At 38.3% G+C, this 27579-nt stretch overlaps 1 protein-coding gene across 1 annotated transcript; it reads right to left on the bottom strand.

The window, feature by feature from the left end:
* Nucleotides 1-1725: 1725 nt before the first annotated feature.
* On the bottom strand, nt 1726-27574 carry thop1 (thimet oligopeptidase 1). Its single transcript, XM_066695624.1, has 13 exons — nt 27436-27574; nt 23362-23568; nt 21048-21196; nt 20402-20509; nt 19580-19682; nt 18731-18891; nt 16705-16840; nt 12889-13255; nt 12178-12379; nt 8158-8344; nt 7716-7844; nt 3119-3255; nt 1726-2138 (listed from the first exon to the last, which is right to left on the bottom strand). The coding sequence occupies exons 1-13, from the start codon at nt 27446-27448 to the stop codon at nt 1977-1979; spliced, it is 2061 nt and encodes a 686-aa protein (XP_066551721.1). The 5' UTR covers nt 27449-27574; the 3' UTR covers nt 1726-1976.
* Between the last annotated feature and the right edge of the window lie 5 nt (nt 27575-27579).

Here is a 27579-nt window from a genome sequence, read left to right as displayed (position 1 = left end):
TGATTGATTATGTACAGTACTCGGTGCGTGGAGAGAAAAGAAAAAGAAAAAAAAACAAAAACTTTGTCGAGTCTAAACACATGAGTCCCTCTCTATAAGCTAAACAAATAAACATGCACAGACACAGCAAAAAATTAAAGTGTGATCCATTCTCAAAGTACATGCACAGTTCTTTATCCAAGCAATCTTTCTCTACTCACAACAATGCTCTCTGCTCTCCTCCTGCCTCACCACAAACCCAGAAAATGGATCTCTGTTTAGTTTTATGGAGGAGGGAATCCAATTGTGCAGGGAACAGCGGGTCAGCTGTTCCACCGCTCCTTCTCTCCACTGGGGTCCAGGGAAGTTCTGGGCAGTGCCTGGGCACCTCACCCAGCACAGTGTCACATTATATATATATATTTAAAAAAATGATGAAAAAAATATTTTGTGGTCGCACTCTCAATTGTCAGGTATCTACACAGGACTATTTCTTGTATTTAACAGATTAAAAAAATGTTTCATCGTATTGAATAATAACGCGTTTCGAAAATACGGTCTCTTCATCAGGTAGCCATATATATGTGACTATCCACAATTTCAGGTGAGGACCCATTAAACTAGTATAAGTGGTAACAAAGAAGCAAATCTTTCTTGTAAGGGAAGGGATAGAAGAGTGGTCTGTTGGCCAAGGAGATTTTACATTTAATTTTTCTAAGGGAGATTTTTGCTTTACTTTTTGAAAACTGCACCATGCTCCACTGTGGTTCTTGCAGTTCTAGGATTACTTAAACAATTGAGGGAATTAAGGGAAATAGTGATCATCGATGGGATATTCCATTTGCTTTGGGTATACAGTATTAAAGATAAAATGGTGCACTCGTAAACAGCACCGTCACTCTAAAATAAAAGGTGAAGACCTTTGAGGAAGTCAAATCCTGCCATCAAGCACAACAATTCATCCGATTTCATAGAAGCTTCTAAATAATCACCTATTACACTGAATAATTAGTTTATGATTGGAATGAAAACCAAATTCACGCTAGCCCTCAGAGAACCAGACTTGAAAAACAGTGCCCAAGAATTCCATCCAAAACAGCATTCTGTGATAACGATACAGCGTCAACGTGCCACAACCAAAGTAAAGAGGGTTTATTTTAAGTTATTAATTTACTTTGAATGGGAAGGAATAGTCAGGAAGAACCTTAGCCCAAATGTCCAAAATGTGCCAGGTTGTAAGAGATCACAGAAATTCCGAAGTAGCAGTTAAGTCATTGAAGTTAGCTTTTCTATGTTAACACCCCCAATACACACACACGCATGCACACACAATTACTTGGATGCTTCAGTGAAAATAATATTTAGTAATGTCTAGGCAGAGGATGCTTAAATGTTAAATGTTCTACTGCAACACGTGTATTGTAGAAACTATGCACTGTGAAGTGGTACAAACTGATACACATGGGGATAACATCACCAGACAACATTACACACAGTGCCTCAGTGGGACCACAGTTCATCTCCATCATGACTTGCATGCGTACGTTGCTGCATTGAGCAGTTTGAAAGAATGAGTGGCAGACATGTACCAAATTGTATTGCTCAATAGTGCAGATTTCACACTTTGGTTCTTTTTTTTTCTCTTTTTAAAATTCCCCAGATAAGTATACAAGCATCCCATATGGAGCCCCATTTAAACATGAACACAGGATTACAGTGAAATGAGAGTGCATTGGAAAGCCACAATGTGTTTTGAAAGAAGTTTATATGTTGTTTTCTCAGCATTGTTTTTTCAAATACAGTCAAAAAAAGAAAATAAAAAAAAAGCCAAGGTTTCTCAGAAGCTCAATACACAGCATAAGTGAGAAGAGATTACTGGGACTGGGGGGTAGGGACTTTTTATCAAAAGCAATTTCAGTCTCTCGTGCACTAGCCACAGTAGATCTTGGGGACAGGTTGGTGGACGTGAGGGAAAAGTAAAGGGTGGTGCGAGAAGGTCAACAGGCACAGGGGGTGCCCGCCTCTAGCTCCACAGTCAGTCCTTTGCTCAAGAGGAATGCTTCCTGCTTCGGTTCGCGACCCAGGAAGTTCTTCAACATATCTGCTGCGTCCATAGAACCACCAGGCTTCAGGATGCAGTTCCTGTAGTCCAGGCCCACCTGGGAGAGGGAGGGAAAGGACAAAATAATTTAGCACTGACTGGGCTATAAAATGGTCTCTCTTCAAAAACAACAAAGAAGGGCACCAGCTTCTTGAGAATGAGAACAATGGCATTGTTACAATTCATTGTTTCTGTTATACTACCTTCCCCATGTGGAATTAATTTTATTTATCAAATACATTCACCACTACTAATCCCATTCTCATTGTATGAGGGTTGCAGGCTCACCCTTGAAAATGTGCGGTGCTAAACCATCCACTACTTTTCCCAATGTGAGTCCAGCTATAACATGGTGGAGAGGAGGGAGGCAGCTCTCATTGATAACGCTACAGAGATCATAGGCACAAAGATACCAGCTGCTGTTGAATAACAATGAGGAAAACCCTGGTGAATGCTGTCCAATACAGTCCACAATCTGTGTTCAATTTTACCAGTTCAGCCCCACTGCCTTTAGACTATCAAAATATATTTTGATGCTAGCAGTATTTGGTACCATGCACACTCTCCACCACAAAACAACATTTCAGACCAGCACACAAAAAGCAACATGAGTAATAGCTGCAGTTGTTCGGGTTACAGAGAGGGTATTACATTTAGTGCTGAAATGTGCAATGGAGAAATTCTGTGCTCATTCCCATAGGGCAGCTTCAGTACCACAGAATACCACAGTATGTTTAAAAAAAATGCATTTAACATCTACTTCCAGATGTACATAATCTGACATTTTTTACAAAACAAACAAAAAAAACGAGCGCAACCATAAAGCATGAATTTGCCACTATCTGTGGGGAGGTAGGCCTAAGCACTAAAACAAATGGGAGTGTGATGTCACCTAACAGAGTTTAGCTAGCTAATAAAGGACATCAAACTGAATATCATATTTAATCCATTATGACCATGCTTAAATGTTACTGAACAAACAGGTTTTATTAAAATAAAATAAAGAAGTTTAGCACATCTGTTTCAAGAGACACCAACCTTTGGATTCATGATGCCTTCCTGTTTGAAGCGAGCATAAAACATGTCCATGGAGAAGACCTCACTCCACAGGTAACCATAGTATTGGGCATCATAGCCTCCTGCCAGATGACCAAATGTGGCTGGCATGTTAGTCCCTAAAGTGCAAATAAAAAAATACATTATCACACTGACAGAAGTCAACCTACTTTGGTTCAAGCACACAAAACGAATTTCAAACTGCCTCAATGTCATTTTCTGTACAGCAACTTTTGGTGTTCTTTCAAGTCTTGTGACTGTAAGAACGTCTATTGTTGATCAGCAACTATATTGGACTTATCCAAATTCATTCCTTTTGGCTCATACAGGGCCTGTGTGCATCTGCCCTTCTGCCCTTTTGGAACACTCTGTTCTCAAAACATCCGATTTCCCTTGCCTCGATACTTTCAGAGAATTAGGTAAACATGGCTATATTGATAACGAACCTTCCTGTTGTTTCGGAGAGTTGTCCACAAGATTACAAAAGTAGTGCAGTGGAAATGTACCCGAGGGTTTACATATCTACTCATTAGTTATATTGTTTATTATTCAGTAGCCAATATAATCTGTTAGCTTTGCATATTAATCTGTATTTAATGCATCTGCAATCTGTATTTTTCGTCCTAATTAATCCCATATACAGGCTTTTCTTTGTTTGCTTTCGAGGTCTTGACATATAAATAACCGCACCGGGGCTCAGAACCTTCCCCGATTCCAGGGATCCTCCGTATCTCCTTCACATGTTTCTCCATGTCTATTGTATAATGGTAATAAAATATATATCTTATTGATTCACCATGGTCCTATGGTGAATCAACAGTAAGTCTAAGTAAGGTGTTGGGCAGCTCCATGAAGTTGGCCCCCCCACTTACAGCACAGACGATAACCTAATAACCATAATTCACATGCTGCTGGATTCACCGGCACAAACGAAAGACATGTGTTTGGGATGAATCGGTTGTTGTGGGGGGGCAGATTGATGTCACTCGTGTAATAAATAATCATCAATAACTTTAATAGTTCAAACATTAGTCGTTTCAACAGCACAAACCGGCACAAACGAAAGAGGTACATTTGGTTTGATTCTGTTGTTGTGGGGAGGGCTGAGTGACGTCACTTGCCGAAAATAAACAAATGTTAATATCTTCAAAACCAAAGCAGCACAAACATTTATTTCAACGGCACAAACCAGCACAAACATAGCACAAACGAATAATATGGAATTTATCATTTGTGCTGTAAGTGGGGGGGCCAACTTCACGGAGCTGTGTTGGGCCACCACAAGCCGTCAGAACAGCTTCAGTGGGCCTTGGCATAGATTCTACAAGGAACTCTGGAACTCTACTGGAGGGATGGAACACCATTCTTCCAAAAGATATTTGGTATTTAGATGATGGTGGTGGAGAGTGCTGTTTAACACTTCGGTCCAAAATCTCCCATCTCCCTGCATCAGGAAATGTAGACGTGTGCCTTGCTCACTCCCGCTTTTTTTTTTATTATTTGACTCAAAGTACTTTTTTTTCAAATTAAATTTTAAATTTTAATTTCCTAAGCTAATTGTGTTTGATAAAACAATGTCCAAGGCGAAAACTAAGCGCGTAACCCCTTCAGATCAAGACTGTGTTCCTGATTACGCAGTAGCTGCGACTGATGTTGTACCACCAACACCGTTTTTGATGGCTGATATGGTGGCCGCCGTGATGACTGCTGTGGTGCCCGAGTTGGAGAACTTGCGGCAGCTGTGGCTGGAGATTTTCACAGCTCCTTTGCTACCCTGGGGTGCAAGCTGGATGCTGATCAATCCAAGGTGACTTTCCAAGGTCAGAGTATCAACAGCCTTGAATATTGTTTCGTGGCCAAAACATCTTTATCTTTCAAGACTTCAGCGAGGGAAAACTCTTTTAACCAATGTGCGCAAGGCAGAGAATTTCTTTGACAAGGAGATCTAAAACCTGTCTGCAAAGATTGATTACTTTACAGTTGCTTGTTATGGTTTAAGAGCAGGACACATCCTTAAATAAGATGAGTATGTATGTACGTGTGTGTATATAGGCTATATGTGATCATGTTAGTAAAATGCAGGGGTGTAAAGTAACGAAGTACACATACTTTGTTCCTGCACTTAGAGTATTTGTACTTAAGTATTTATTATTTGTGGCTACTTTTACTCCACTACATTTATGAACAAAATAATGTACTTTTTACTCCACTACATTTCCCACAGACGACTCCATTACTGTTACTCACATCCGGTAGGTCATTAATATGAATATTAAACTGGCTATATGCTTTATTCTGCAATTCCAAAGCACCATTCATACGTCAGTCACACATTTTACCATTTGGGGAAAAATAAACGTATTTTGATTGGCCTTCACACAGTAGTAAGGCAGGGTCAATATGACCATTTAGGTTTGCTTCCAAAGTAGTATGCCCACAATGGGGAAAAAAAAAAAAAAAAAAAAAAGGTTTCATCGCGCAGCTGCATGAAAATATATATCTAACGTTAATAATGGGAATGCAAAATGAATGTACACCACACATGCACTCGCCCACTTGTTGAGAATATTGTGAAGGACGACCATATCACAGTGACTATGGTTTTTGTACCACTGAACTCTCAAATTTGCATTTGTCTTTGTAATGAGGGGTTTATGCACTGCAACCATACTATAATATCCCACTCTGTCAGCAACAACAGTCCATTGAGAACTACACAATCTGATCATGTTGACATTCTCAGTCACCTGGGAAAGAGTTTTTCCTTATATAGTACTACATAGAAACAGTACTAGCCAGTTGAGCAGTCTTTGTGACTGCCATTCATGCCCCAATAATGACCCTGCTTTCAAAGGCACTTAGATCCTTTCCTCTTGCCATCTTGATCCAAAATCAAGGTCAGCTGGGCCTGCTCAACATTTTTATACATGACAGAGCATGAAATGATGTTAATTGTTTAATTGTATCATGCAGTACATCTCTTTGGAGGCATCTGCATTTGTTATGTTCCTCCACTCATTTATTCAGGTTTTTCCTTTAATTTGTCACCCGTCTGTAAATGGGTCATTCTCCAAAAACATGTACCACTAGTGTTACCATGAGTCCAAAATGTCATTATCCATTAAATGCCTTATCTAAAAGACACCTGTATCAAAAAAGATAAATCAGCCAGCTACATTGTGTGCTAGTGGCAAGTTTTTACCACCACCCCTAGGGTTTTGATTGGAACAAAGACACCAAACAGGTGTACAAAAAGTATATAAACAAATACTATCATGTGTTCTTGGTTGTCAGATATGTTCATTTAAACATATCCACAAGGTCTGCATGAATCTGTGGGTGTTCATGACATTCTAAATGGGTGGATGTCACATTTAAAAAAAGCTGCATGCTGTGGCCATGTTTGGGTATGGGTTTCATTCTCTGGCACACACAACATTTAACACATAACAAAGCTGTTGGGGTTATTTATAATGTCTTTCAGATGTTTTGAAGCTGTATACTTGCACAAAAAGGTGTCACAGGGAAACCATGAACAGTGAATTTGTGAACTAAATACGGTGCTTGAGATCTGTGGTCATGTTCGTGTAGTGCAGATATCCGCAGTTCTGCACAGATTTTCGCTGCTCAGTGGGACCTGTGGAATTGTACAGCTCTGGGCAGAACTGCGGAAATCTGTGCAACACGATCAGGACCTGCAACAAACAAAACAAGCAGACAAACAAAAACCTTTTTATTGTAATTAGATTGTATTCTATAGGACAAGACTCATGGCCACTGAAAACCACCTTAAATTCACTGTGGTAACTTGAATCACATATGAGACACCACAGAACAAAATCCTCTTTCCACTTCTGACACAAAGTAAACCTTCTAAATTAAGCATTTTTCCATATTATAGCATAACAATGACATTTTCGTAAAACATAACATTTTCATCCGAATTTACGAAACCGACTTTATATTTTTGCAGTTATATTCATCTATCACAAGTCTGTAGTTTCTATTCAATAGACACCTAGTGTTTCGAACTTGACATGGGAACAAAAATGTAAATAACTATCTAAACATTTTATTTAATTATTTAACATTAAATAATGTTATAATATAATTTAAATTCTGGTTTATAAGAAATAAGTAATAATCGTGTATTTGATTACTATAAAGCATGTGACAAAATGGCGTCTAAAAAACTAGCTTTTTGTGATCAAATTATTAATTAGACTGCATTTTTGCTAATTTCTAGTAGGTAGCTTTAGTTAAAATATTCAGTCAGTCAAAGTATACAGTAATAAACACAATCCTCACAACTAAGAGAATGCTAGCATGCTAATATACCTGCCCCCCATAATTTAAGGAGTATAAAACAGACAGCTGCAATACAATGTTTTAAGATTTTTGATTTTGATAAAAAGCACTGTACACACATAAGACATTATTGGTTTTATGTGTCAAAATGGTGTCCATTTTTCCCAGCAACACATTGCCCAACTTTATATCAAGGTTCCTCATTGTGATGAGGTGGGGGTAGTGTGTATGGGATTTGTCAAGCAAGTGAGTACTTGAGTTGCTTTCATACCTGAAGAAGCTGCCACCCCCAGAATTTCCTGGCACAAATGCGCATACTCCTCAGCAGGATCCACGCCAGTCTTGGTGTGCAGTGCCTGGTCCACCTTGGCCAACACAATCTGTCTCAAGTTGAAAAGCCCTGACAGGAAGAAAGTGAACTTTAGGAATGCAGCAACTTACTTCTTAGGTACACTGCTAATGTAAGTGCAAGAGTATTAGAAAAATGCTTCTGAAAAAAATATCCTAGGTCCATATTAAATCTATTATATAAAAATGAGGTATAAGGATGAAATTGGGGGTGAAGGTCATCTCCAAATATTAGGATTGAAATTAGTGAATAGCTGGTGGGTAAAGGTTTTGATTTGGTTTCAAGTCTTAATTGAAGGCACCAATGTAGAGTAGTGGTCAGGGCTCTGGACTCCTGAGCTGAGGGTTGTGGGTTCAAGCCTTACCAGTATTGGCAAGGCGAGACTTCATAAGTTTGTCCAGGAGCTCCTCTGGGATGGGGCTGCCAGTCTTGTAGTGCTTTGACATGCGCTGCAGGGGCTCTTTCTCCCACACCCAGTTCTCCAGCATCTGAGATGGGGCCTCCACAAAGTCCCGCTCCACATGGGTCCCACTGAACATTGCAAACTCTGCCTGAGGAGAGACCAACTTTTACAAACTTTTTTGGAAGTAGAATCTGCGCTACAAGAACTCAACAATTATTTTTATATTTATATATTTAGTTATTTATATAGAATAGAATTTAAGTAATAAATTTAATTATTGTGCATCATAGATTTACATTCAATTTTTAAAAATAATTGAAGTAATTATTTAATAAAGCATTGACAAGGGTCGATCTAGAATTCTATATCTTTGGTTTTGACAATGCTGTTCACAGCTTCATTGTGTAATGAAAGTTGACATTCGCCTCCGCTAACAAGGGGGCAGCAGTAGTTTTCATTCAGCTTAACATGTCCCTCTTGATTTCTGCATAATCCTTTGTCAGACAGCAACAGCTCGCCTCCTGCAGCAGCTTCTCAGAGCTGTGCTGGGCTGCGCAATTCTGCGCAGATTTCTGTGGCTAGGTCTTAGTGGCGTCATGCAGTAACACGCATCTGTGAATCTCTGCGTAGAACTGCGCTTCTCAGCACCACCCTTGTTTTGGAATGAATGCTGCCTCAGCCAAATATCGAAAATAAATTCCATGTGTATTGCGGGTTGACATAAACAAACAATGCAAAATCAATGAAGACGAGAGGCAGGAGAGTAGTGTGGCTGAAACTTCACACCAATGTAACCCCAGTGAATCTGTCCCGAATAAAGGTGCATCGGCGAAAGTGTGGACATGATTTGGTTTCAAGACAACTGACACAGAACAGGAAACGTAATTCAATGTCTGCAATTATTTTAGCTTTATGAACAGTATAAAATGGCCATTAAAAAAATACCATCATACCGTCAAAAATGTGACGGCCATATCGCTCAACCCTATGGCATTGAAGTACAAGCATTTCAGGACTTTCCTACTAGCAGTTTCCCTTGCTTTTCTTTCCTTAGTGGAACATCTTCCATTGTCAGAGCTCCCTGCCCCCCTGATCCCTAGTTTAAAAGATTCTCAAATCACTCTGCACATATGCTCTCGCAATGCATCAGCCCCCCATCCGGTTCTGCTCTTTAGTTTCTTTCCTAACTCTTTAAATTTGTCTTGCAGAAACTCTGCACTTCCTTTTCCTATGTCATTGGTTTCAATTTTCCAATGTTGACCATGACCAGTGGATTCCCCCCGGCTTTGGCCAGTAGCCCCCCTACTAGGGAGATGTGCAACCTGAGCACCAGGCAGGCAAGATACATGTGGGTCTCCTTATCACTAGAACACACGGTGTGATCTGCACCTCTAAGAATAGAGTCTCCTACTATAACTACCTCCCTCTTTTGGGGGGGAGTGGGCACCATGGTGCTCTGGTGCTCAACTGCCCTCCCATCACCCTCTGAGCGGTCACTGTCCAATTCGGTGTCCAGCAGTTGGAACCGGTTGGGCATTTCTAGCTCTTGGGATGTCTCTAAGGGTTGTGCGTGCCCTTTTCTGCGGTTTTCGACCTACTGTAACCCAGCAGTTCTCTATGCTGTCCTGCTCTAAGGTCTCAACTCTCCTAGGTTTTGGCATGCTCTCATGGGTGGATTGACCAATTCTTCTATATCCCTAATACAGCACAGAACAACAAGCTGAGCCTTAAGATCACGGACCTCGATCTCTAGGATTTCAACATGCTGACAATGTTCACAAATGAAATCTTGGATGAGTTCATCCAGGAAGGCAATCATTCTGCAAACCTGACACTGTAGTGGCCACATGCTTCTATAATTTTTTTTTTTTTTTTGCGTCTCTTGGTTCCCGTTCCCTAGTCAAAACATAATTGTACACTAAAGTAAACAGTTTCAACACCGTGTAAACTTTGTTTTCAACATACAGTGTATTTCAATAAATACCTGCATACCTGACAGCTCGGGACAGTCCACGTTTCTCCACTTTCCCTGCACGAGCTCGTACCTCACACTGCATTTTGACAGCCCTCTCCAAGTGAACAATTTTACTACATAAAAATATAGCATTGCAATAAAAGTCTCCTCCGCTGATAATATTCATGAATCATTATTTTGCATGCGATGTGCCTGCGTTATTGCACTCTGTACTACATGCAGTAGCAATCACGTATTGATCAGTAGAGTAAAAGCACTCGATGCCATTTGTACCTGGCGTTTCACTCACAATGTTTTCACAACACTGGCACAAACCCACGAATGATCTGTCATTCGGAGTATCACTGATGGCCCCTGAATCAGTCATGTTCATATAGGCATGCTGTAGGCATGTTTAATACATACAGTTAGGAAGTCACGAACGGGTATGCGCAGTGTATTTAGGAACATAGAGTAATTCAAATTTTAATAACCAAATCGGTCAAATTTACCGGCTCTGCGCTTCTAGTGTTAATACATATGTTAAACATATTGTAATAGGAATCATAGCCAAAACAAGATGTACGATTTGAAATAGTTTAATAAATCATGTATAGTTCCAGTTTTATCCAACTTTTCTGGGAGGTACGTTTTTTCACTTATTTTCTTTAGATTGTTCACTGTGATCTGTTTGCTTGTCATTTGGAGACATTTTGTTTGCCGATATCCAGTCAACATCTTCAGCAAACATTTACTATTTTTCTATATTTGAATTGCTATTATGAATGTTGAAAAGCGTTTTAATTAACTTTTCAGCAAAAAATTGTTTCAATACCATAGTATACGTAATCTTCAATCACGGCGAGAATACACACTAACCAAACATGCATAAAATTATTATTATTATTATTATTTTGTTTTATGATTTTCGTGACTTTTCTGATTTCCCCATTGACTCTCTTGCAAAGCAGATCAAGAGTTAGCACCCCGGTGAGGTTATGGCATATTTTCTCTAATTTGTGGTTCATAAAATGAGCTGGACATGAAAAACTCACTCCACAGAATGTTTCTACTTATAGAATAACCAGAGAAAATATGGATTTTTGGTGGAGTTGCCCCTTAAGGCGAAGTTTCAGGCAAGATTTGTAAGTGGATCGTATCAGATTACAACATGTATTATTTCAGCTATCCAAACCAGTGTCTGTATCGGACCAATACCGATATTTATTAACATAGTTTATGGAAATATAGTTTGAATTAAAAAATAAATCCTATGGTTTTGGGCTTCAAAAACTTTGTTATATGAGCGCATAACTGTGACCCCCAGGTAAGTAAACTTGTCAATGCAGTTTTGAAAGGAAGACTCAAGGGGACAGCGATGGGCTCGTGTAGGTTAAGCTTATATTCAGACAACCTGCTAAACAGAGGGAAGAGATTGGATCAGAAATATATAACAGATGGTCATCAGCATAAAGTGACACCTTCTATAGGTGGCAAATGCATAAGTATTGCTGGCTGGTGACCTGGGCAAGATTATCTTGGCAAATATTTGGGTTCCAGCTTTCTTGCATGCATGCATAAATAACAGGACCTCTAAAACAAAGTGTATGATTTCCTGCTTTGAAACAAGTGATATCTGCCTAAGAAAATGGTTAGCCAAGTCAGTACTTTTTCAAGCTTCTTTAAGTTTTATCATACATCAATATCTTATGATTGCTTGCAATAGATTAGACACTCCCAGGTTCCATCCAAGTAAACTGTGTGCCCTCCCAATCAATATGCCCATGAAATCTACATATATATTCCACTGTATATACACTGAATAAAATATCTGGAGCAGATAATCAACCTGAATCCTGAGTATCTTTGGATAATGGAGAATAAATCTACTACAACAATGCGGAACTACAGGACCCGAGTCTGAGACTCCTGCCTTATATATTCCTAGTGATGGATTTCTCCACACTATCCAGAGAGTTTGTACGAGTATTCCCCCACACCACTACATCCAACTCACTGTAACTTACCTGTGCACAGAGCTGGTGCATGACGTGGCCAAACTCGTGGAAGTAGGTCTCCACCTCATCGTGCTGCAATAAGGAGGGGGCTTCAGCGGTGGGCTTGCTGAAATTGGCCACCATGGCTGCGACTGCAATCTGCCGGGTCCCGTCGGGAATCAGACAGCCAGGCTGCAGGCCGAAACAGGCCGCGTGGCCATACTTCCCCTCCCTGGAAAAAAACAAACAAACTAAGCCAGAATAAGGAAGCCAAGACAGCTACATTTTTTACTCACAATGGCTTACCTAGATTTCAGAATGCTGTAAGGTTACATTGTACATGTCTTCAAAATAAAATTGTGTTTTCACATTTGAATCTCACCCAGGAATTCTCAGTGGGAGACATCCAATTCCTAGAAGCTATGCCTGGAACTTTTAACCCCCAAAGAAATATTTTGTAATGAGAGGATTGAACTTTGACATCTTAGTCTCCAGCACAAGGCACAAGGTTTAATTAGTCCCATAAGCCTGAATTACTGAACTGGGCTTAAAACTAAGATTCCGTGCTTCTTCAGGAAGTATGAGATGTACTATTAAAGTGTACTATTAAATTGACCCATTTTTTTTTTTTTTTTAGAAAAGCGGTGTACGCCCACAACCAATTCTGATGCATCTAGGGGCCTCTGGTACAGGAAGCCCTCCTTGGTAAGTCAATAAGCTCAGGACATATTCAGAGCCCACCTGGGGAAAAGGTCCAGGTAGAACTGGCCAATGACATTGCCAGAGGCACGGTCCTTGACAGAGTAGAGGGTGACATCCTCATGCCAGACAGGGGCGCCCTCCTCCAGGTGGAAGGTGAGGCCCAGCAGCTCCTGGTAGATGTCCAGTAGGCCGTGGGTCACAACCTCCATGGGGAAGTACTCTTTCAGGAGGTTTTGGTCGACAGCATACTGCGTCTCCTCCACCTGCGTCATGTAGTAGCGGGTATCTGAGGCGTAGATCTGCACGTCAAATGGCATGCCCCTCTTCTCACACTCCTTCTCCTTCAGTTTGAGGATGACCGCCCGCTCTTCCTCGCCCAGGGGCTTCAGCTTTCGTGCCAGATCCTCTGGAAGAGAGACAGGATGACATAAAATGTAGTTAATGCAATGAGAGAAAGATCTGCACAGGCAAAGATGCCCTACCCATTATAATCATACACAGAGGACCAGGAAAAGTATTGCAATGCATTGTGGATTGACACATAAAGTTAAAAAAAATTCACACGTCACGCACAACTGCATCTTATGTTGGTGAATTTGAGTATGAGAGTAATTACAGTGAGGGGAAACAAGAATTTGATCCCCTGCTGATTTTGTACATTTGCCCACTGACAAAGAAATGATCAGTCTATAATTTTGATGGTAGGTGTATTTTAACAGTGAGAGACAGAATAACAACAAAAAATCCAGAAAAACGCATTTCAAAAAAGTTATAAATTGATTTGCATGTTAATGAGGGAAATAAGTATTTGACCCCTTCAACTTAGTACTTGGTGGCAAAACCCTTGTTGGCAATCAGAGGTCAGACATTTCTTGTAGTTGGCCACCAGGTTTGCACACATCTCAGGAGGGATTTTGTCCCATTCCTCTTTGCAGATCCTCTCCAAGTCATTAAGGTTTCGAGGCTGACGTTTGGCAACTCGAACCTTCAGCTCCCTCCACAGATTTTCTATGGGATTAAGGTCTGGAGACTGGCTAGGCCACTCCAGGACCTTAATGTGCTTCTTCTTGGGCCACTCCTTTGTTGCCTTGGCTGTGTGTTTTGGGTCATTGTCATGCTGGAACCCATCCACGACCCATTTTCAATGCCCTGGCTGAGGGAAGGAGGTTCTCACCCAAGATTTGACGGTACATGGCCCCATCCATCATCCCTGTGATGCGGTGCAGTTGTCCTGTCCCCTTAGCAGAAAAACACCACCAAAGCATAATGTTTCTACCTCCATGTTTGACGGTAGGGATGGTGTTCTTGGGGTCATTCCTCCTCCAAACACAGCGAGTTGAGTTGATGCCAAAGAGCTCGATTTTGGTCTCATCTGACCACAACACTTTCACCCAGTTCTCCTCTGAATCATTCAGATGTTCATTGGCAAACTTCAGACGGGCCTGTACATGTGCTTTCTTGAGCAGGGGGACCTTGCGGGCGCTGCAGGATTTCAGTCCTTCGCAGCGTAGTGTGTTACCAATTGTTTTCTTGGTGACTATGGTCCCAGCTGCCTTGAGATCATTAACAAGATCCTCCCGTGTAATTCTGGGCTGATTCCTCACCGTTCTCATGATCATTGAAACTCCACGAGGTGAGATCTTACATGGAGCCGCAGACCGAGGGAGACTGACAGTTATTTTGTGTTTCTTCCATTTGCGAATAATCGCACCAACTGTTGTCACCTTCTCACCAAGCTTCTTGGCGATGGTCTTGTAGCCCATTCCAGCCTTGTGTAGGTCTACAATCTTTGGACAGCTCTTTGGTCTTGGCCATGGTGGAGAGTTTGGAATCTGATTGTTTGATTGCTTCTGTGGACAGATGTCTTTTATACAGGTAACGAGCTGAGATTAGGAGCACTCCCTTTAAGAGAGTGCTCCTAATCTCATCTTGTTAGCTGTATAAAAGACACCTGGGAGCCAGAAATCTTGCTGATTGATAGGGGATCAAATACTTATTTCCCTCATTAACATGCAAATCAATTTATAACTTTTTTGAAATGCGTTTTTCTGGATTTTTTTGTTGTTATTCTGTCTCTCACTGTTAAAATACACCTACCATTAAAATTATAGACTGATCATTTCTTTGTCAGTGGGCAAACATACAAAATCAGCAGGGGATCAAATACTTTTTTCCCCTCACTGTAAATGTATTTGTGTTAGCATCTGTATAGAGCGTATCCTTTATGTGACCTACTTTCACGCCACCACCATCTTGGTAGACAAGTACGAGCTTCTAAATCTGTGACCAATGAGAAAGGAAAAAAAAAAAAAAAAAGTAAAATAATCATAAGTGATACCATCAAATTAAAATAATGGTGAAGTTTATTGATCTGAATCATTATATTAAAACAAATTAGGTTTACAGTTTATTTAGAATATAAAATTATTTTAGAGATTGCTTAAAGAATACCAGCTGTGAAAACGATCACGTTATATTGTTACTGTTGCTTTCCATCTGTATTATGTAAATAACATTTCGTATTTCCCTTAGCTTGTCTGCAACTTGCCTTGAATTTGGATGATTTTGACTTTTTTTGTTTTGTTTTGCAGGCTATTGGATACTGGTCAATATGTTTAGAGTCATTTTCATCATGGTAACGTTTTCATTATTGAATAAACAAATGTGTCAACTATATTTTGGCTATACATGTATTTATTTACATGACTGGAATTTGGATAATGTCAAGGGGTATTTGTCAAGTGGTGCAGATGCATAAGATTAGAGAACAGTACAGATCCTGATCAGAATGCATAAATGTGCAGGCTGATTTGGATTGTGGGGTAAAATTTTAACATCCTATCCTGCCTTTGTCCTTGTTGTGCTGTTACTCCTAATTTGGTTATCAGGAGTTCACATTCCTTTCTTGCAAGGAATTATCTGCAAATTACCTTCCAATGCAACTGGCAATTCAGAGGTTAATGATTATTATTTATGAGAAATGATTATAATATTGATGAGATGGGAAAGCTTAGTTTAGAATGCCAATGAAATCACTGGTATAGTTATGAGAAATGACCATTCAGACACTGATTATAATATGTTAAGGCCCCTTAAGGGTATGTCCCAGAAGGGGTATAAAAGCTTTGTTCTATCTTAAAACTTTTGGGGAACAGTGTTATGCTAGCCTAAAATCCTTTGAGTTCCGTTTTGCTCTGTTCCTCCCGTGCACGTAATAAATTCTGATTAGAACTCCCGACTTAAAAACTTGTCTACACCACATGATTTACACTGAATGCTTCACAATGTAAGGAATACTCATAATTATTAAAATTAGTTTAATAAATACTTAATGGAATTGAGATTGGAACCTGACAGAATATCATAAGTTTAAATGTAGTGATGGAATAGTGATGAGAAATAACTTTTTTTTCTTATTAGTATTATTTTTTTTAATCAAAGAAACTTCAAGAGCAGTTGATTGTAAGATTTCAAATAGTAAGTTGCCACGAGCTTTTTCACAGAAATAAAAATATGGGTTTTAACAGGTTTCAACTTTTACTTAGATATTTACACAAAAATTATGTTGCTGAGTTAGTTATATATGACCTGCAAATTGCTTGTCTACCAAGATGGTGGCGACAGTTACTTGTGACATCACGTGTTCGATTTGCAACTGGAAATGTAAAATGTGTACGTTTAACAGGCATTTGCTTTTAAAAGAACTTTAAGCACCCAACTCTGATTTAAATGCAATTAATTACATAAATGATTTGTTTTCCCCTTTTAGGTTAGAGTGTATTCAAGTGCAAATAGAGTGTACTAGGACCCTGAGAATGAATGACAAAGCTGAAGGTTTTAGAAGAGTGTCAGTACCTAGGAAGACTGCCACCTTCTTGCCTGACTTGGCCATATTCATTTCCAAGACAAAATCAGCATGGGTGCTGAAGCCCAGGATGCTGCTCTTCCGGGCACGGAGCTCCACAAGCTCCTTCAGGATGCAAGAGTTTTCCTGGGAAGCGGAGAGCACAACATTCAGCAACTAACTTGGACCCTTTGATCTGCAACTCCCTACTGCATAGAGATGTCAGGGCCCTCTCTTGGCCTTTTCAACCAAGCAACCAACCCTGGTGCCACCCTTCAGAAAAATGTCAACTAGACCTAGCATTACCAACTAAGCTTGTGCCAATAGACAACATTATCATCTATCGACGATGAGGATAGTCATCGACAATGACACAAATTGGCGATGATCTGTTTAATTTGCACTCCAAATGTATTTTGAGGTTTGACTGGCTACAAGGAGTCAGACTTAGAATGACAGTATTCTCACAGCACTTGCTCATGGAATGACCCTAATTACACATCTCAATAAGTGTATTTGACAGAAAAAGCTTAATATATTTTTCAATATGTTGAAAATAAGAAGTAGCCCCACGTATTTTTTTTGTTTTTATACTGTCTGCATAGTGACACTCTTGCATTGAGGTTCGTTCAGAGACTGTTGCTATGGCACTGTGTTGACGCCACTGCTGTGATCAACCTGACGGACACCTTGACCACTATCTTACACCACATACAGTTTAAGGTTCTATCACAGCTGCAGGGTATTAATTAAGCATAGCTTTATACTGAAGAAAGAAATGCAGATTTTGTCACCACACAAAATAGATATGTAAATTAATTGAAAGATACAAATAATAGTCATATGAAACCAAGGCACAACACTTAAATCCCCCAGCTGCTGCATACTATGGAAATAACATAAGATTTAGCATACATGAGGAACAAATATATTAAAAAGTTACCACTTTTTAGGGTGACAATAAACCGGGAAATATTTAAAAATATTTATAAAACTAAAAAATATTGTTTGTTAAAAACTATATATTTATTTCCAGATATCTGCTGCCGTTTCATCTAGTTTCCTTTCTTTATTGAGCAGTGCATTTACAAAAATAACAAAACGTGTATAACTTCTCCCTGTATCATGATCTCGATTAACATAAGTTTACAAACGAGAGGAGGCCATTCAACCCATTGTGCTCGTTTGGTGTCCATTAATAACTAAGTGATCTAAGGATCCTGTCCAGTCTATTTTTGAATGTTCCCAAGTTTTCAGCTTCAACCACATCGCTGGGGAGTTTGTTCAGATTGTGACAACTCTCTGTGTGAAGAAGTGTCTCCTGTTTTCTGTCTTGAACGCCTTGAAGCCCAATTTCCATTTGTGTCCAAGGGTCCGTGTGTCCCTGCAGATCTGGAAAAGCTCCTCTGGTTTGATGTGGTCGATGCCGTTCATGATTCTGAAGACTTGAATCAAGTCCCCATGTAGTCTTCTCTGTTCCAGGGTGAAAAGGTTCAGTTCCCTTCTTGAATCACCCTTTGGGACTGGATCCCTCAGTGGGCTATATATTTCACATCCCTGCTGTAAGATTCACTATAATATTTATGAAGGTTGAATGTTTGCAAATTATTGTTCCAGTTAGGAGATAAAAAACATTTGAGGTTTGTTTTTAATGGTAACAGGTTAGTGATTTAAATCACCTGAGACAGGTGAGGTCAAACACACTAAGGATGTTCTATTCGAACTGAAAGATATTAGTTTCCATTGTGTATTTTAAATGTCTTTATACAATCTAATAAAAATAAAACACATTTTGAGTGCAGACCTATCATTTGTATAGGTTAGTTACATACACACTGGGCACTGAATGGACTGCACAATATTGGAATTCAAACTCATTTCAAATATAAACATCTCAGGCTGGCAATGCTCCTAATACACGTCTTGAGCTTTCTTATAGTAGAGTGTGGAGTTCACTACACCTGGTTAATGGAATTAATAGAAAATAAAAATAGATTGAGTGGGAAGGTTAGAGATATGAAGAACAGGCTGAGGCACCTCTTTGCATCTGGAGTTGAAAGCTGCCTCCAGTTTCTGCCTGGTTTCTGGGACGTGGCATTTTTTCATGGTGGGAAAGTAGTGAGGGTATTTCAGAGTGACTTTAAGCTTGCCCTCCTCATCTTTCTCCAGGGAGCTCAGGAAGTCCTCAGGGAGACCCCCTACAAAATAGGAACAAAAAATCAACTGCTACCTATTCACAAAAAATACTCAAGTGAGGCCTATTTGGTGTAAACAACCTAAACTAGTATTAGGGGTGCAGAAATACATAATGAATCGCAATATGGTTAGGTACGTCATTTTTTGCAACAGAAATAAGCCGATACTAGTATTTTACAGGTGCAAAATATAGCGTTTGGTTTATTTAAATGTTGGCTACATAGGGTGTAGTAGTAGCAGTGCAATATATTTTCAGGATGTTAATTTATGACAAGGTAAAACTAAAAAGATGTTAGAATATGTACAAAGCTTAGTTTAGGAAGACTAAAGTTCCATCCAGGAACTGTCTGCATTACATATATCAGTAGGGATAGAATTTCATAATACCTGTGGGAAGTAGAAATATTTGGTTTGGTTCAGTACAGCTCATTTTAAGAGAATGATAGTTAGACAAGCCCCAGCAAGTGTAGATGTTACTGTAGTACAAAGGCATTATTCAACTGCTCAGGATAGTGTTGTCTAGGAGGTGAATAGAATGACACAAAGGTGTAAAATACTTAATTACTGAGGTGATTAAAATCATAAAATTTATTCTACAATACAGTTCAAATGTAATTAAATTTTGAGACCTCCCTATGCAGTTCAAATGGGTACAAATGCAGTATGATACAGTATATCACCCAACCCTACCCAACTCCTCCCGGGTGAATGACAGGCTTGTAGTATCCTCATTCAGGTATTTATTGAAGTCAATACACAAGGTGCTCAGCTTCTTCTTGATCTTTTTGATTTCCTGAAATGCAGTTGAAAAATTAATATTTCTGGAAAGTATTTCAGGCCAGTGCAAAAAAAAAAAAAATTCTTATGGATATTAATTACTGGACAGATTACATCATTAGTTATGTATTAGGCTACACCAAAATATAGACATTTGACAATAAATGAATGGTACAAGTACAAATCCAATACAGGTAACATTCTTATTTTATTTCTTTGTATTTGTGCCTGACGCATTACATTTTAGAATTGGAATATCGGAGTGAATACGCTCTGCTATAAATCGCCTCTATAAATGTTTTCGGCATCATGTTAGCATTTAGACAAAATTGTCTGACCTTATTTAGGTACTCAAATGGAAAGTTTGTTACAAACTCCACCATTAGAAAACTCTTATATCATATCACAAACTCATTAAAATCAATAATATAACAATATACCACACTAAAAAAAACATGATAAAATAAGTTATTCATGAAAAATGTATTATCAAAAATATAAATAAATAAAACTGGTGTGAAAATATTCCATATCTTTGGTAGATTTAAGAAGAGGGGAATAGACTTTCAAGACAGTCCAATTTTCAGCTAAAATGTTGGCATAGCAATTGTAAGATATGATTATAGATCAATTAAATCTCATATATAGAAGGCAATCTTATATTAATACTATGGATCATCTATATTGTATTGCAAATGTGTGCCGTGATGGTAAAGGTGCAGGTCAAAGTCTTACATCTTGTTTCTCTTTGGTCAGGTGTAGCCCATTCCTCTTTCCCAGCTTGATCAATCGCTCCATGTACCTCCTGGCTTCAGGATGCAGGGTGTCCACATCTATCTTCTCCTGCAAAAGCAAAGGCAGGGCACATTTAGGAGTTTCAGAATCACAGCCAGGTGGGGGGGGTGGGGAAGAATTAAATAAATATGATCAAGCTATTCTCTGTGATACTATTCAAAACAAATAGATGGAATACACAAATGTAACATGAAAATAGTCTAAAACTGGTCTTTATGCAAACCAGGAAAATCCCCTACTTTTTATATTCTGGCACTAATCAATTCACGTGCAAGGACTAGAACATACCACACAGAGAGCTGGACTAAAGCAAAACAATGTGAAACTAAACACAAATAACTGAGTTTAAAGCTATTTGTCTATCTGTATGGTGTTCCAAGTGGCAGTATCTTTGCAGAACTAGAGCAGTCGAATCCAACCCTCTTCCTGGAGTGCCACACAATATCTGGTTTATAAAAAATGTTCAAAAATCATGGAAATATTGACTAACAAAGCACATAATTGGTTCAACTATGAAGTGGTCCAAGACCAAGGAACACTGTAGGTCTACAGATGGTGGACTCTGAGCTAAGACATTAGGTCTTACCTCCAGAGCTACAATCCTCTGGTACACATCTTCTCTCATGCTCATCTCCACATCAAACTCAGACAGCTTCTTGTCAGCATTGGTGCTGGCAGTGCGCACTTCTTTACTCGAGGACACATGCTGAGGGAAATCGAGCATGTTTCGGTGAACTGAAATAAAATGACAATAAATATGCTATGATGTGATAATTCAAGTGGCAATGCTACGATACAATTAATTATTCCTCTAGATTGGTGGGGTTTATCCTCAGTTGCTGGGGGCTTTATTATCTTTTGTATCTTATTATAACCCAGCTAATTTGCATCAAACATATACAGGGAATAAAATTAACACCCGCCACCCACCAAATGTGGGTAGATTTAGCCAGTGGCGGTAAAACCTGTCAATTTTACCAGCCACTTTGGCGGGTAGCCAAGAAGTGTACCGGAACTCAACTTTTAGTTTCTGATATTTGTCGTATGTTTCAAAATACGGATTAATTTGTTGATGTTGTAGTTTTGGTATGTTAGTTGATATGGCAAACAGCAATATCATTTTTTTAATTTATTTTTTATATACATTACATCTGGACCGTCTTCCGTCCAGGAGGATGTATTTCATGGAGAGCAATGAAGCAGAAGTAAGGTGGTCACTGGAACTCGAACCCACAGTTATGTTTCTGAACAGAGACCAGCAGTCTGAATGTGGTTTGGAGAGGAAAAGTCAATCGTGTAGATTGTATAAATTAGCTAGCTAGATAGGTCTTATACATTTTGAATTTTGCTGTTGTGACCGGAAAACATTGCCACAAGGACGCTAATGTTAAGGCATTTTCATTGCAGCTCACATTGCTAAACTGGCAATTGAAAATGAAAATGTATAAAAAATGAAAAAGAAAAACATATTGGTCTGTCAATTACAGTTGTAATTGCAAAATATTCCTTTATAAAACAAATAGTCACAACCTTTATAGATAATTTGAAATTGTGACAATAAACAGAGTCGTAATAATGTTATTTCAGTGTTACTGTGACCAAGTGTGCATAAACCTGTAGATAAACTGACCTAAATTATTCGGGTTCCCAAACCCTTTGATTGAGTGATTTGCTTTATTAAACATTTAACTGGCTGCAAAAGGCATGAATTTGCATTAGCATTTAGGAATACCATTTCAATTATCATAGGCCAACACAATTTTAAAATGCTCCCAATGGGAATATTTCATGCATCATATTTTCCATCTGTAAAGCCAAGCCAGTTTTTAACACACTTGCACTCAGTCTGTAATGCAAAAAAAAAAAAAAAAATGCAGGCTGTGAAAAAATATACAATTTCAAGGTTAGCTTGCATTGTATATTTCCCCAGTTCCCTTAACAATACCAATATACAATGTTTGGATGTTTGGTGTCAAATATTAGCGAGCGGTCAGCTACTCTTTATGTAAAAACTGCTGAACGGTCTATACCATTGCGTACAGCATTCCTGCCAAGTCAGGAATTTATGCACATTCACAATGGCAGTATTGCAGGTGTTAAATGACTCTAGACTCATCTGGACTTATGTGCTTATGCAAGTTGTGGGAGAAATCTAAAAAAAAAAACAAAAAAAAAAAACTGATCAACAAAATTTACTTTGCATCTCCTCTTTTTTGTTCTTCTTTATTATCTATAATTCAATTAAACATTTGTGTGCAAAAATGAAAAAAAAGGCAGAAAAATACAATTAGTTACCATTTATTCATACCCATGATGACTTGCATCTCAAATTACTTATAGTAATGACAGTAATATGTCTATCATGTTTATTGTCAATATTTTTTATAATTTTATTTGGACAGATAAAGATTTAAGTGTAAACATTTGCAATGTACTTTGTCTGGTATCTTCTAGTTCAAATGTAGCTTGAGGGACTACCATGTGGGTTTTATAAAGTGTGACTAATAGGGTTTGTCAGGCTTAAACTCTTAAACAAGGTTTAAACTCTGGATAACTAACATGTAAAACAAGGTAAGTCTTCTCTTTAATATTATGCCAGATCTGAGTAAAATATGTTATATTTGGGATTTAATTTAACCCTTCAGATTATGGAGAATGTTTGGGGACAGTTTGGGGAAAACCCTGCAACTTAAGGAATGTAACAACAGAAATGCAGTCAAGATAATCGTAGACTGAATTTATATTTAATCGTATCTGTGAGTGTGTCCATAAAATCTTTTACACCCTGGGTCCAAGAATATTTTTTAGACATAATATAACCTACATATTTTAATTTCCAGGTCCGTGCTTTTTGCTCTTTAAGGTCTTCAGAAACCAGCATCTGTGTAGGGGATCCTTACCTGTATATTCCACCTCAACGTCTGCCAGAGTTTTGAGCGTGTTCTCGTAGGTGACTGTGCCCAGAGCCAGGTCTCCCACAGCATCATACACCTTCTTGGTATTTTCAATCAGTTCATCCGTGAGCTGGCAGATTTGTTCAGGGCTCAGGTCCCAGCGCAGTCGGTTTTCAGCACAGACACGCGGCCCGCTGCCAATTACCACTTCACCTGACAGGGTGGAGAAAGGAGAGAGAGGAGACAGGCTAGCAGTTAGGCTCTAAAGAGGAGAATAAAACAGAAAAGAAATAAAATATGCACTCAAGTTTGAACCAATCCAAAATATACTTTACAAAGATGTTTAAATATCAGTTTCAATCAACTTATACTGATTGGACACTTCGTCTTCATGGCCTTTATCAAGAAGGGTTAGAATCTAAACAGAACTCTAAACTTCACATCTATGGATAGAAGCATGACTCATATAGCACAGCAGTTTGATCCTTCTGAGGAATATAAAGCTGCAAACTCTTGTAACCATTGTCCAACTGAAGCATAGAGCAACTTAGAGAAATAAAGGCCAACAGAGCCAAAACATTATGATAAAAGATGCACCAAAAATAAAGGAAACATGCACTTACAAAATACTTTGACATTTGACTATTATGTTGAGGTGATTAGAAAATTAATCTAATCTAAGAATGACCTTAAGGAGTCACAAAATATTACCCATTTCAATAAAGCGTAATGACAAAACTGTAAAAAAATAAAATAATTATATTATATATATATATATATATATATATATATATATATATATATATATATATATACACACACACATACATCTCAATGAGAAATTACATTTAGCTTCTGTATTGCTTCTATTGCTTAATGTACACTTTATTTAATAATAGTTATTTCAATTTTAGAAGTTGAAAGATAGTGCAGTATTTAAAGTATAACTGTCAATTTAATGGTTTGTGAATCATACAAATTCTGAAACATGCTTTTTGTGTATTGTCCTTTAGATTTAAATGATTGATGTTAAAACCATGTGATTTAAAAATCGGCCAATCCCTGGGGCTATACCCAGAACATACAGTGTAAAAGTGCTGTTGGCGGAAAATGGGCCATGTGCCCAGTCATTTTCTGTCCTTGCTCTCTGAAGGAATTTAACACTTGGACTTAAGACTACCAAAAAAATAATCCTCCCTTGGGCACTGTTGGGAAGATCCATCATTATGGTACCTCCATAAGTAAATAGGCCACATGAAACATCTCAGGTACTTTGGAAAACAAGGGTAAAAAATATTGTAATTATAATTTCACACTGCTCTGCCTTTCAACATTTAGAATCCACAGCAGACACACATCCCAAATAGTAACCTATTTAGGTATTTGACAATTCTTGCACCATATAGACACGAGAAACCATGACAAAGCTTTTTTAAAACCTTACATGAGATGTAGCATAGTTTTAACAGTTGTGTATAAATTACAATCTTCAGAATACACTTAAACGTTATGCAAGCAATCTGCATGAAACCATTTTGTGAACATTTTCCAAGCCATTTTAATCGAGAGAAAACAGGAGTCACTTCTTCATACAGAGCATTATTACAATCTGGAACAAACCACCCAGCGATGTGGTTGAAGCCCACAATTTGGGAAGATTAAAAAATAGACTGCATATGATCCTTAGATCACTTAGCCTATTGATTAATGGACACCAAATGAGCAAGATGGGTCAAATGGCCTCCTCTCATTTGTAAACTTTCTTATGTTCTAAATTATGCCCCCCAAAGTTTGTTGATAAAGCCATTTATGTGCACTTGTGTTTACTCGAATAAAACTAGACTTTGTAGATGTCAGGGAAGGTTTATATGTGATGCTGCATAAGCCTATTAATCCCCACACCACCTCTGTGCCCTTTTGTCTATAATGATGGGGAAATGCTGACAGACTGTTATTGGGAGGAATTCTTTTCAACAGGGACAATATTCCTGAACTGTAGGTCAGAATTGTACCATACGATAGTTAGCATTAAGGGAGACATGCCGAATTACGTTTTCGAGACACATATACATCAACAATCAAACAAGTTATAGTTTTCTTGTAAACATATCCTTGGAACCTAGGAAAGCCTGGCAAGTGGTAAATACATTTAACATCCTGTTTCAACTGAGGCCTAGACAAAATCAAATAAAACCTTTGACCGATCTGAAAATTGCAAATTACAGATATGTACCCTGACATGATTCAATGCATTGCCAGAAGACACTTTACTACTTATAACATGTGATAAGAGTACAGGTTTGTAGTTTGTGATTTGTGGAAAAGTTAGTCTCGCACCCCAAATTAGTTTTACAGCAAAACTATATCTGAAGGCATGTTTTAAGTAGTTAGAGCTGCAGCTTTGGCAGTAGCTTAAACTTACTGTAAGTACCACATAAAAATATGTATTCAATATGTATACTGAGTACATATTTTAAGATGTCCCATCCCCTAGCTAAACATATTGCTTCACAGATCACATAACTTTCTTAAAATTGCCAAGTCCCCTCTGTATAGCCTGATAATTGTCCAAGTTCTGCAGTGAACAGAAAGTTGTGTGGCATTTCAGACAGTCTGCATATTTAAGTCAGAGCATAGTTAAATTAAAATGGGGCAATCTAAATTCAAGAATATTTGCACTGATAAAAAATATGGATTTACGTGGCTTTATATATATATATATATATATATATATTTTTTTTTTTTTTTATTTATTATTATTTTTTTAATCCAAACGGTTTTGAGGGTTTGTGTTGGATGGTCCACATTAAAAGTAAAATATTTTTAAAAATGTATATAATTGCAAGGTTGCATGAAGTGATTTTTCAGATTTGCAGAATAATGAATAGAGTGGGTGAGTGTATTGCTTTCCCTGTACAACTAAAACAACCAAAAATGTATAGCCTATAATATTGTAAGAGAAAATGACAGGCGGTACTAAACAAACGTCAACAGACAACATGATATAAACATGTTTGTTTTTAAAGATGCTGCTGATTACTATTTACATTTTCCCTACATCATAACCTTAGACGATTTCAAGTAGATTACATAATTAAAAGTTAAAGTTTCTCACTGTGAGTTGGTTGAATGAGATTCTAGATTCTGATGGCAAATAGGCTAATTCAATTCAATTGTATTAGCCTATTTGCCACCAGAGTAAAGAATCTCATTCAACCAACTCACATTAAGAAACTTGAACTTGCATCAGTGAAATTGCCATACAGGTCACATCAATTGTCTAATTTACAGGGACTGGCTTTGGAAGTTAATCGTCGTGTTGCTTTAAAGAAAATCCCACAAAGTCACAGAACATTTCATAGAACAAAAGACAATGCATTTATGTATAGCGTTCATAATTGGTCTTCCAAAGAGTATCTTTTTAATACTCAACTCGGTCAGATTGACGACGCATAACCACATTATTATTGGTTATCAAACAAACGTATATAATGATGGTTATAGCCTTTTTACCTGAAGGCAGATTAAGTATTATTGCATCCGTGTCCACACAACTAAACTACTACGACAAGAAATTCTTGCAAACTCAGTAAACAGAACTGACCAATACATACTCGACACATTCTGTTGCTAATTAGATCACTCTTGAGTGTAACACAGTAACACACGTTCAGTTTAGCAGATGCACATTTCACGTTTACTGTATCATTTCACAGGCGGCGCTAAAACGAAGCAAATGAATGGTAAAAAAAAAACAGCCTGTTCTGCCTCGTTTTGTACGTAGCATTTAAAACCTTATCAAGGCATAAACACAAATGACTATGTATAAACTATTAATTAAAGATTATTTATAACATCTGGGGAACGACCTTACATATACATTTCAGATGTAATTAAATAAATCGAAGTACATTCCGTAGCCTGCTTAAGACCAATTTCGTAGTGCTCAGCATTATGAAAACGTGTTTATATTGCACAGTACTGGACTTGTCGATTAGACATTTAAGATCTCAAAAACGTTCACCTCTTAACTAGCGAAGTCACCTCGCCTGAAATGAAAGGGGGGATTTAAAAACTCACCTGTCGGGGCCATGGCTGAGAAGGCAGCAGAAAAAGTCTAGTCACTTCGTTTCGAGGAGCCTCGGTATAGAATGGTCTCGTACCGATGCCACAAACCGGACATGCAGAACAAATCATCACTGATTTGTTTACCATCCCGTCGAT

The sequence above is a fragment of the Amia ocellicauda genome, chromosome 22 (genome assembly GCF_036373705.1).
Source record: "Amia ocellicauda isolate fAmiCal2 chromosome 22, fAmiCal2.hap1, whole genome shotgun sequence".
NCBI classification, from domain to species: domain Eukaryota; kingdom Metazoa; phylum Chordata; class Actinopteri; order Amiiformes; family Amiidae; genus Amia; species Amia ocellicauda.
Note: the sequence above shows the minus strand (reverse complement) of the source record. Positions and strands in the feature narration are given on the sequence as shown.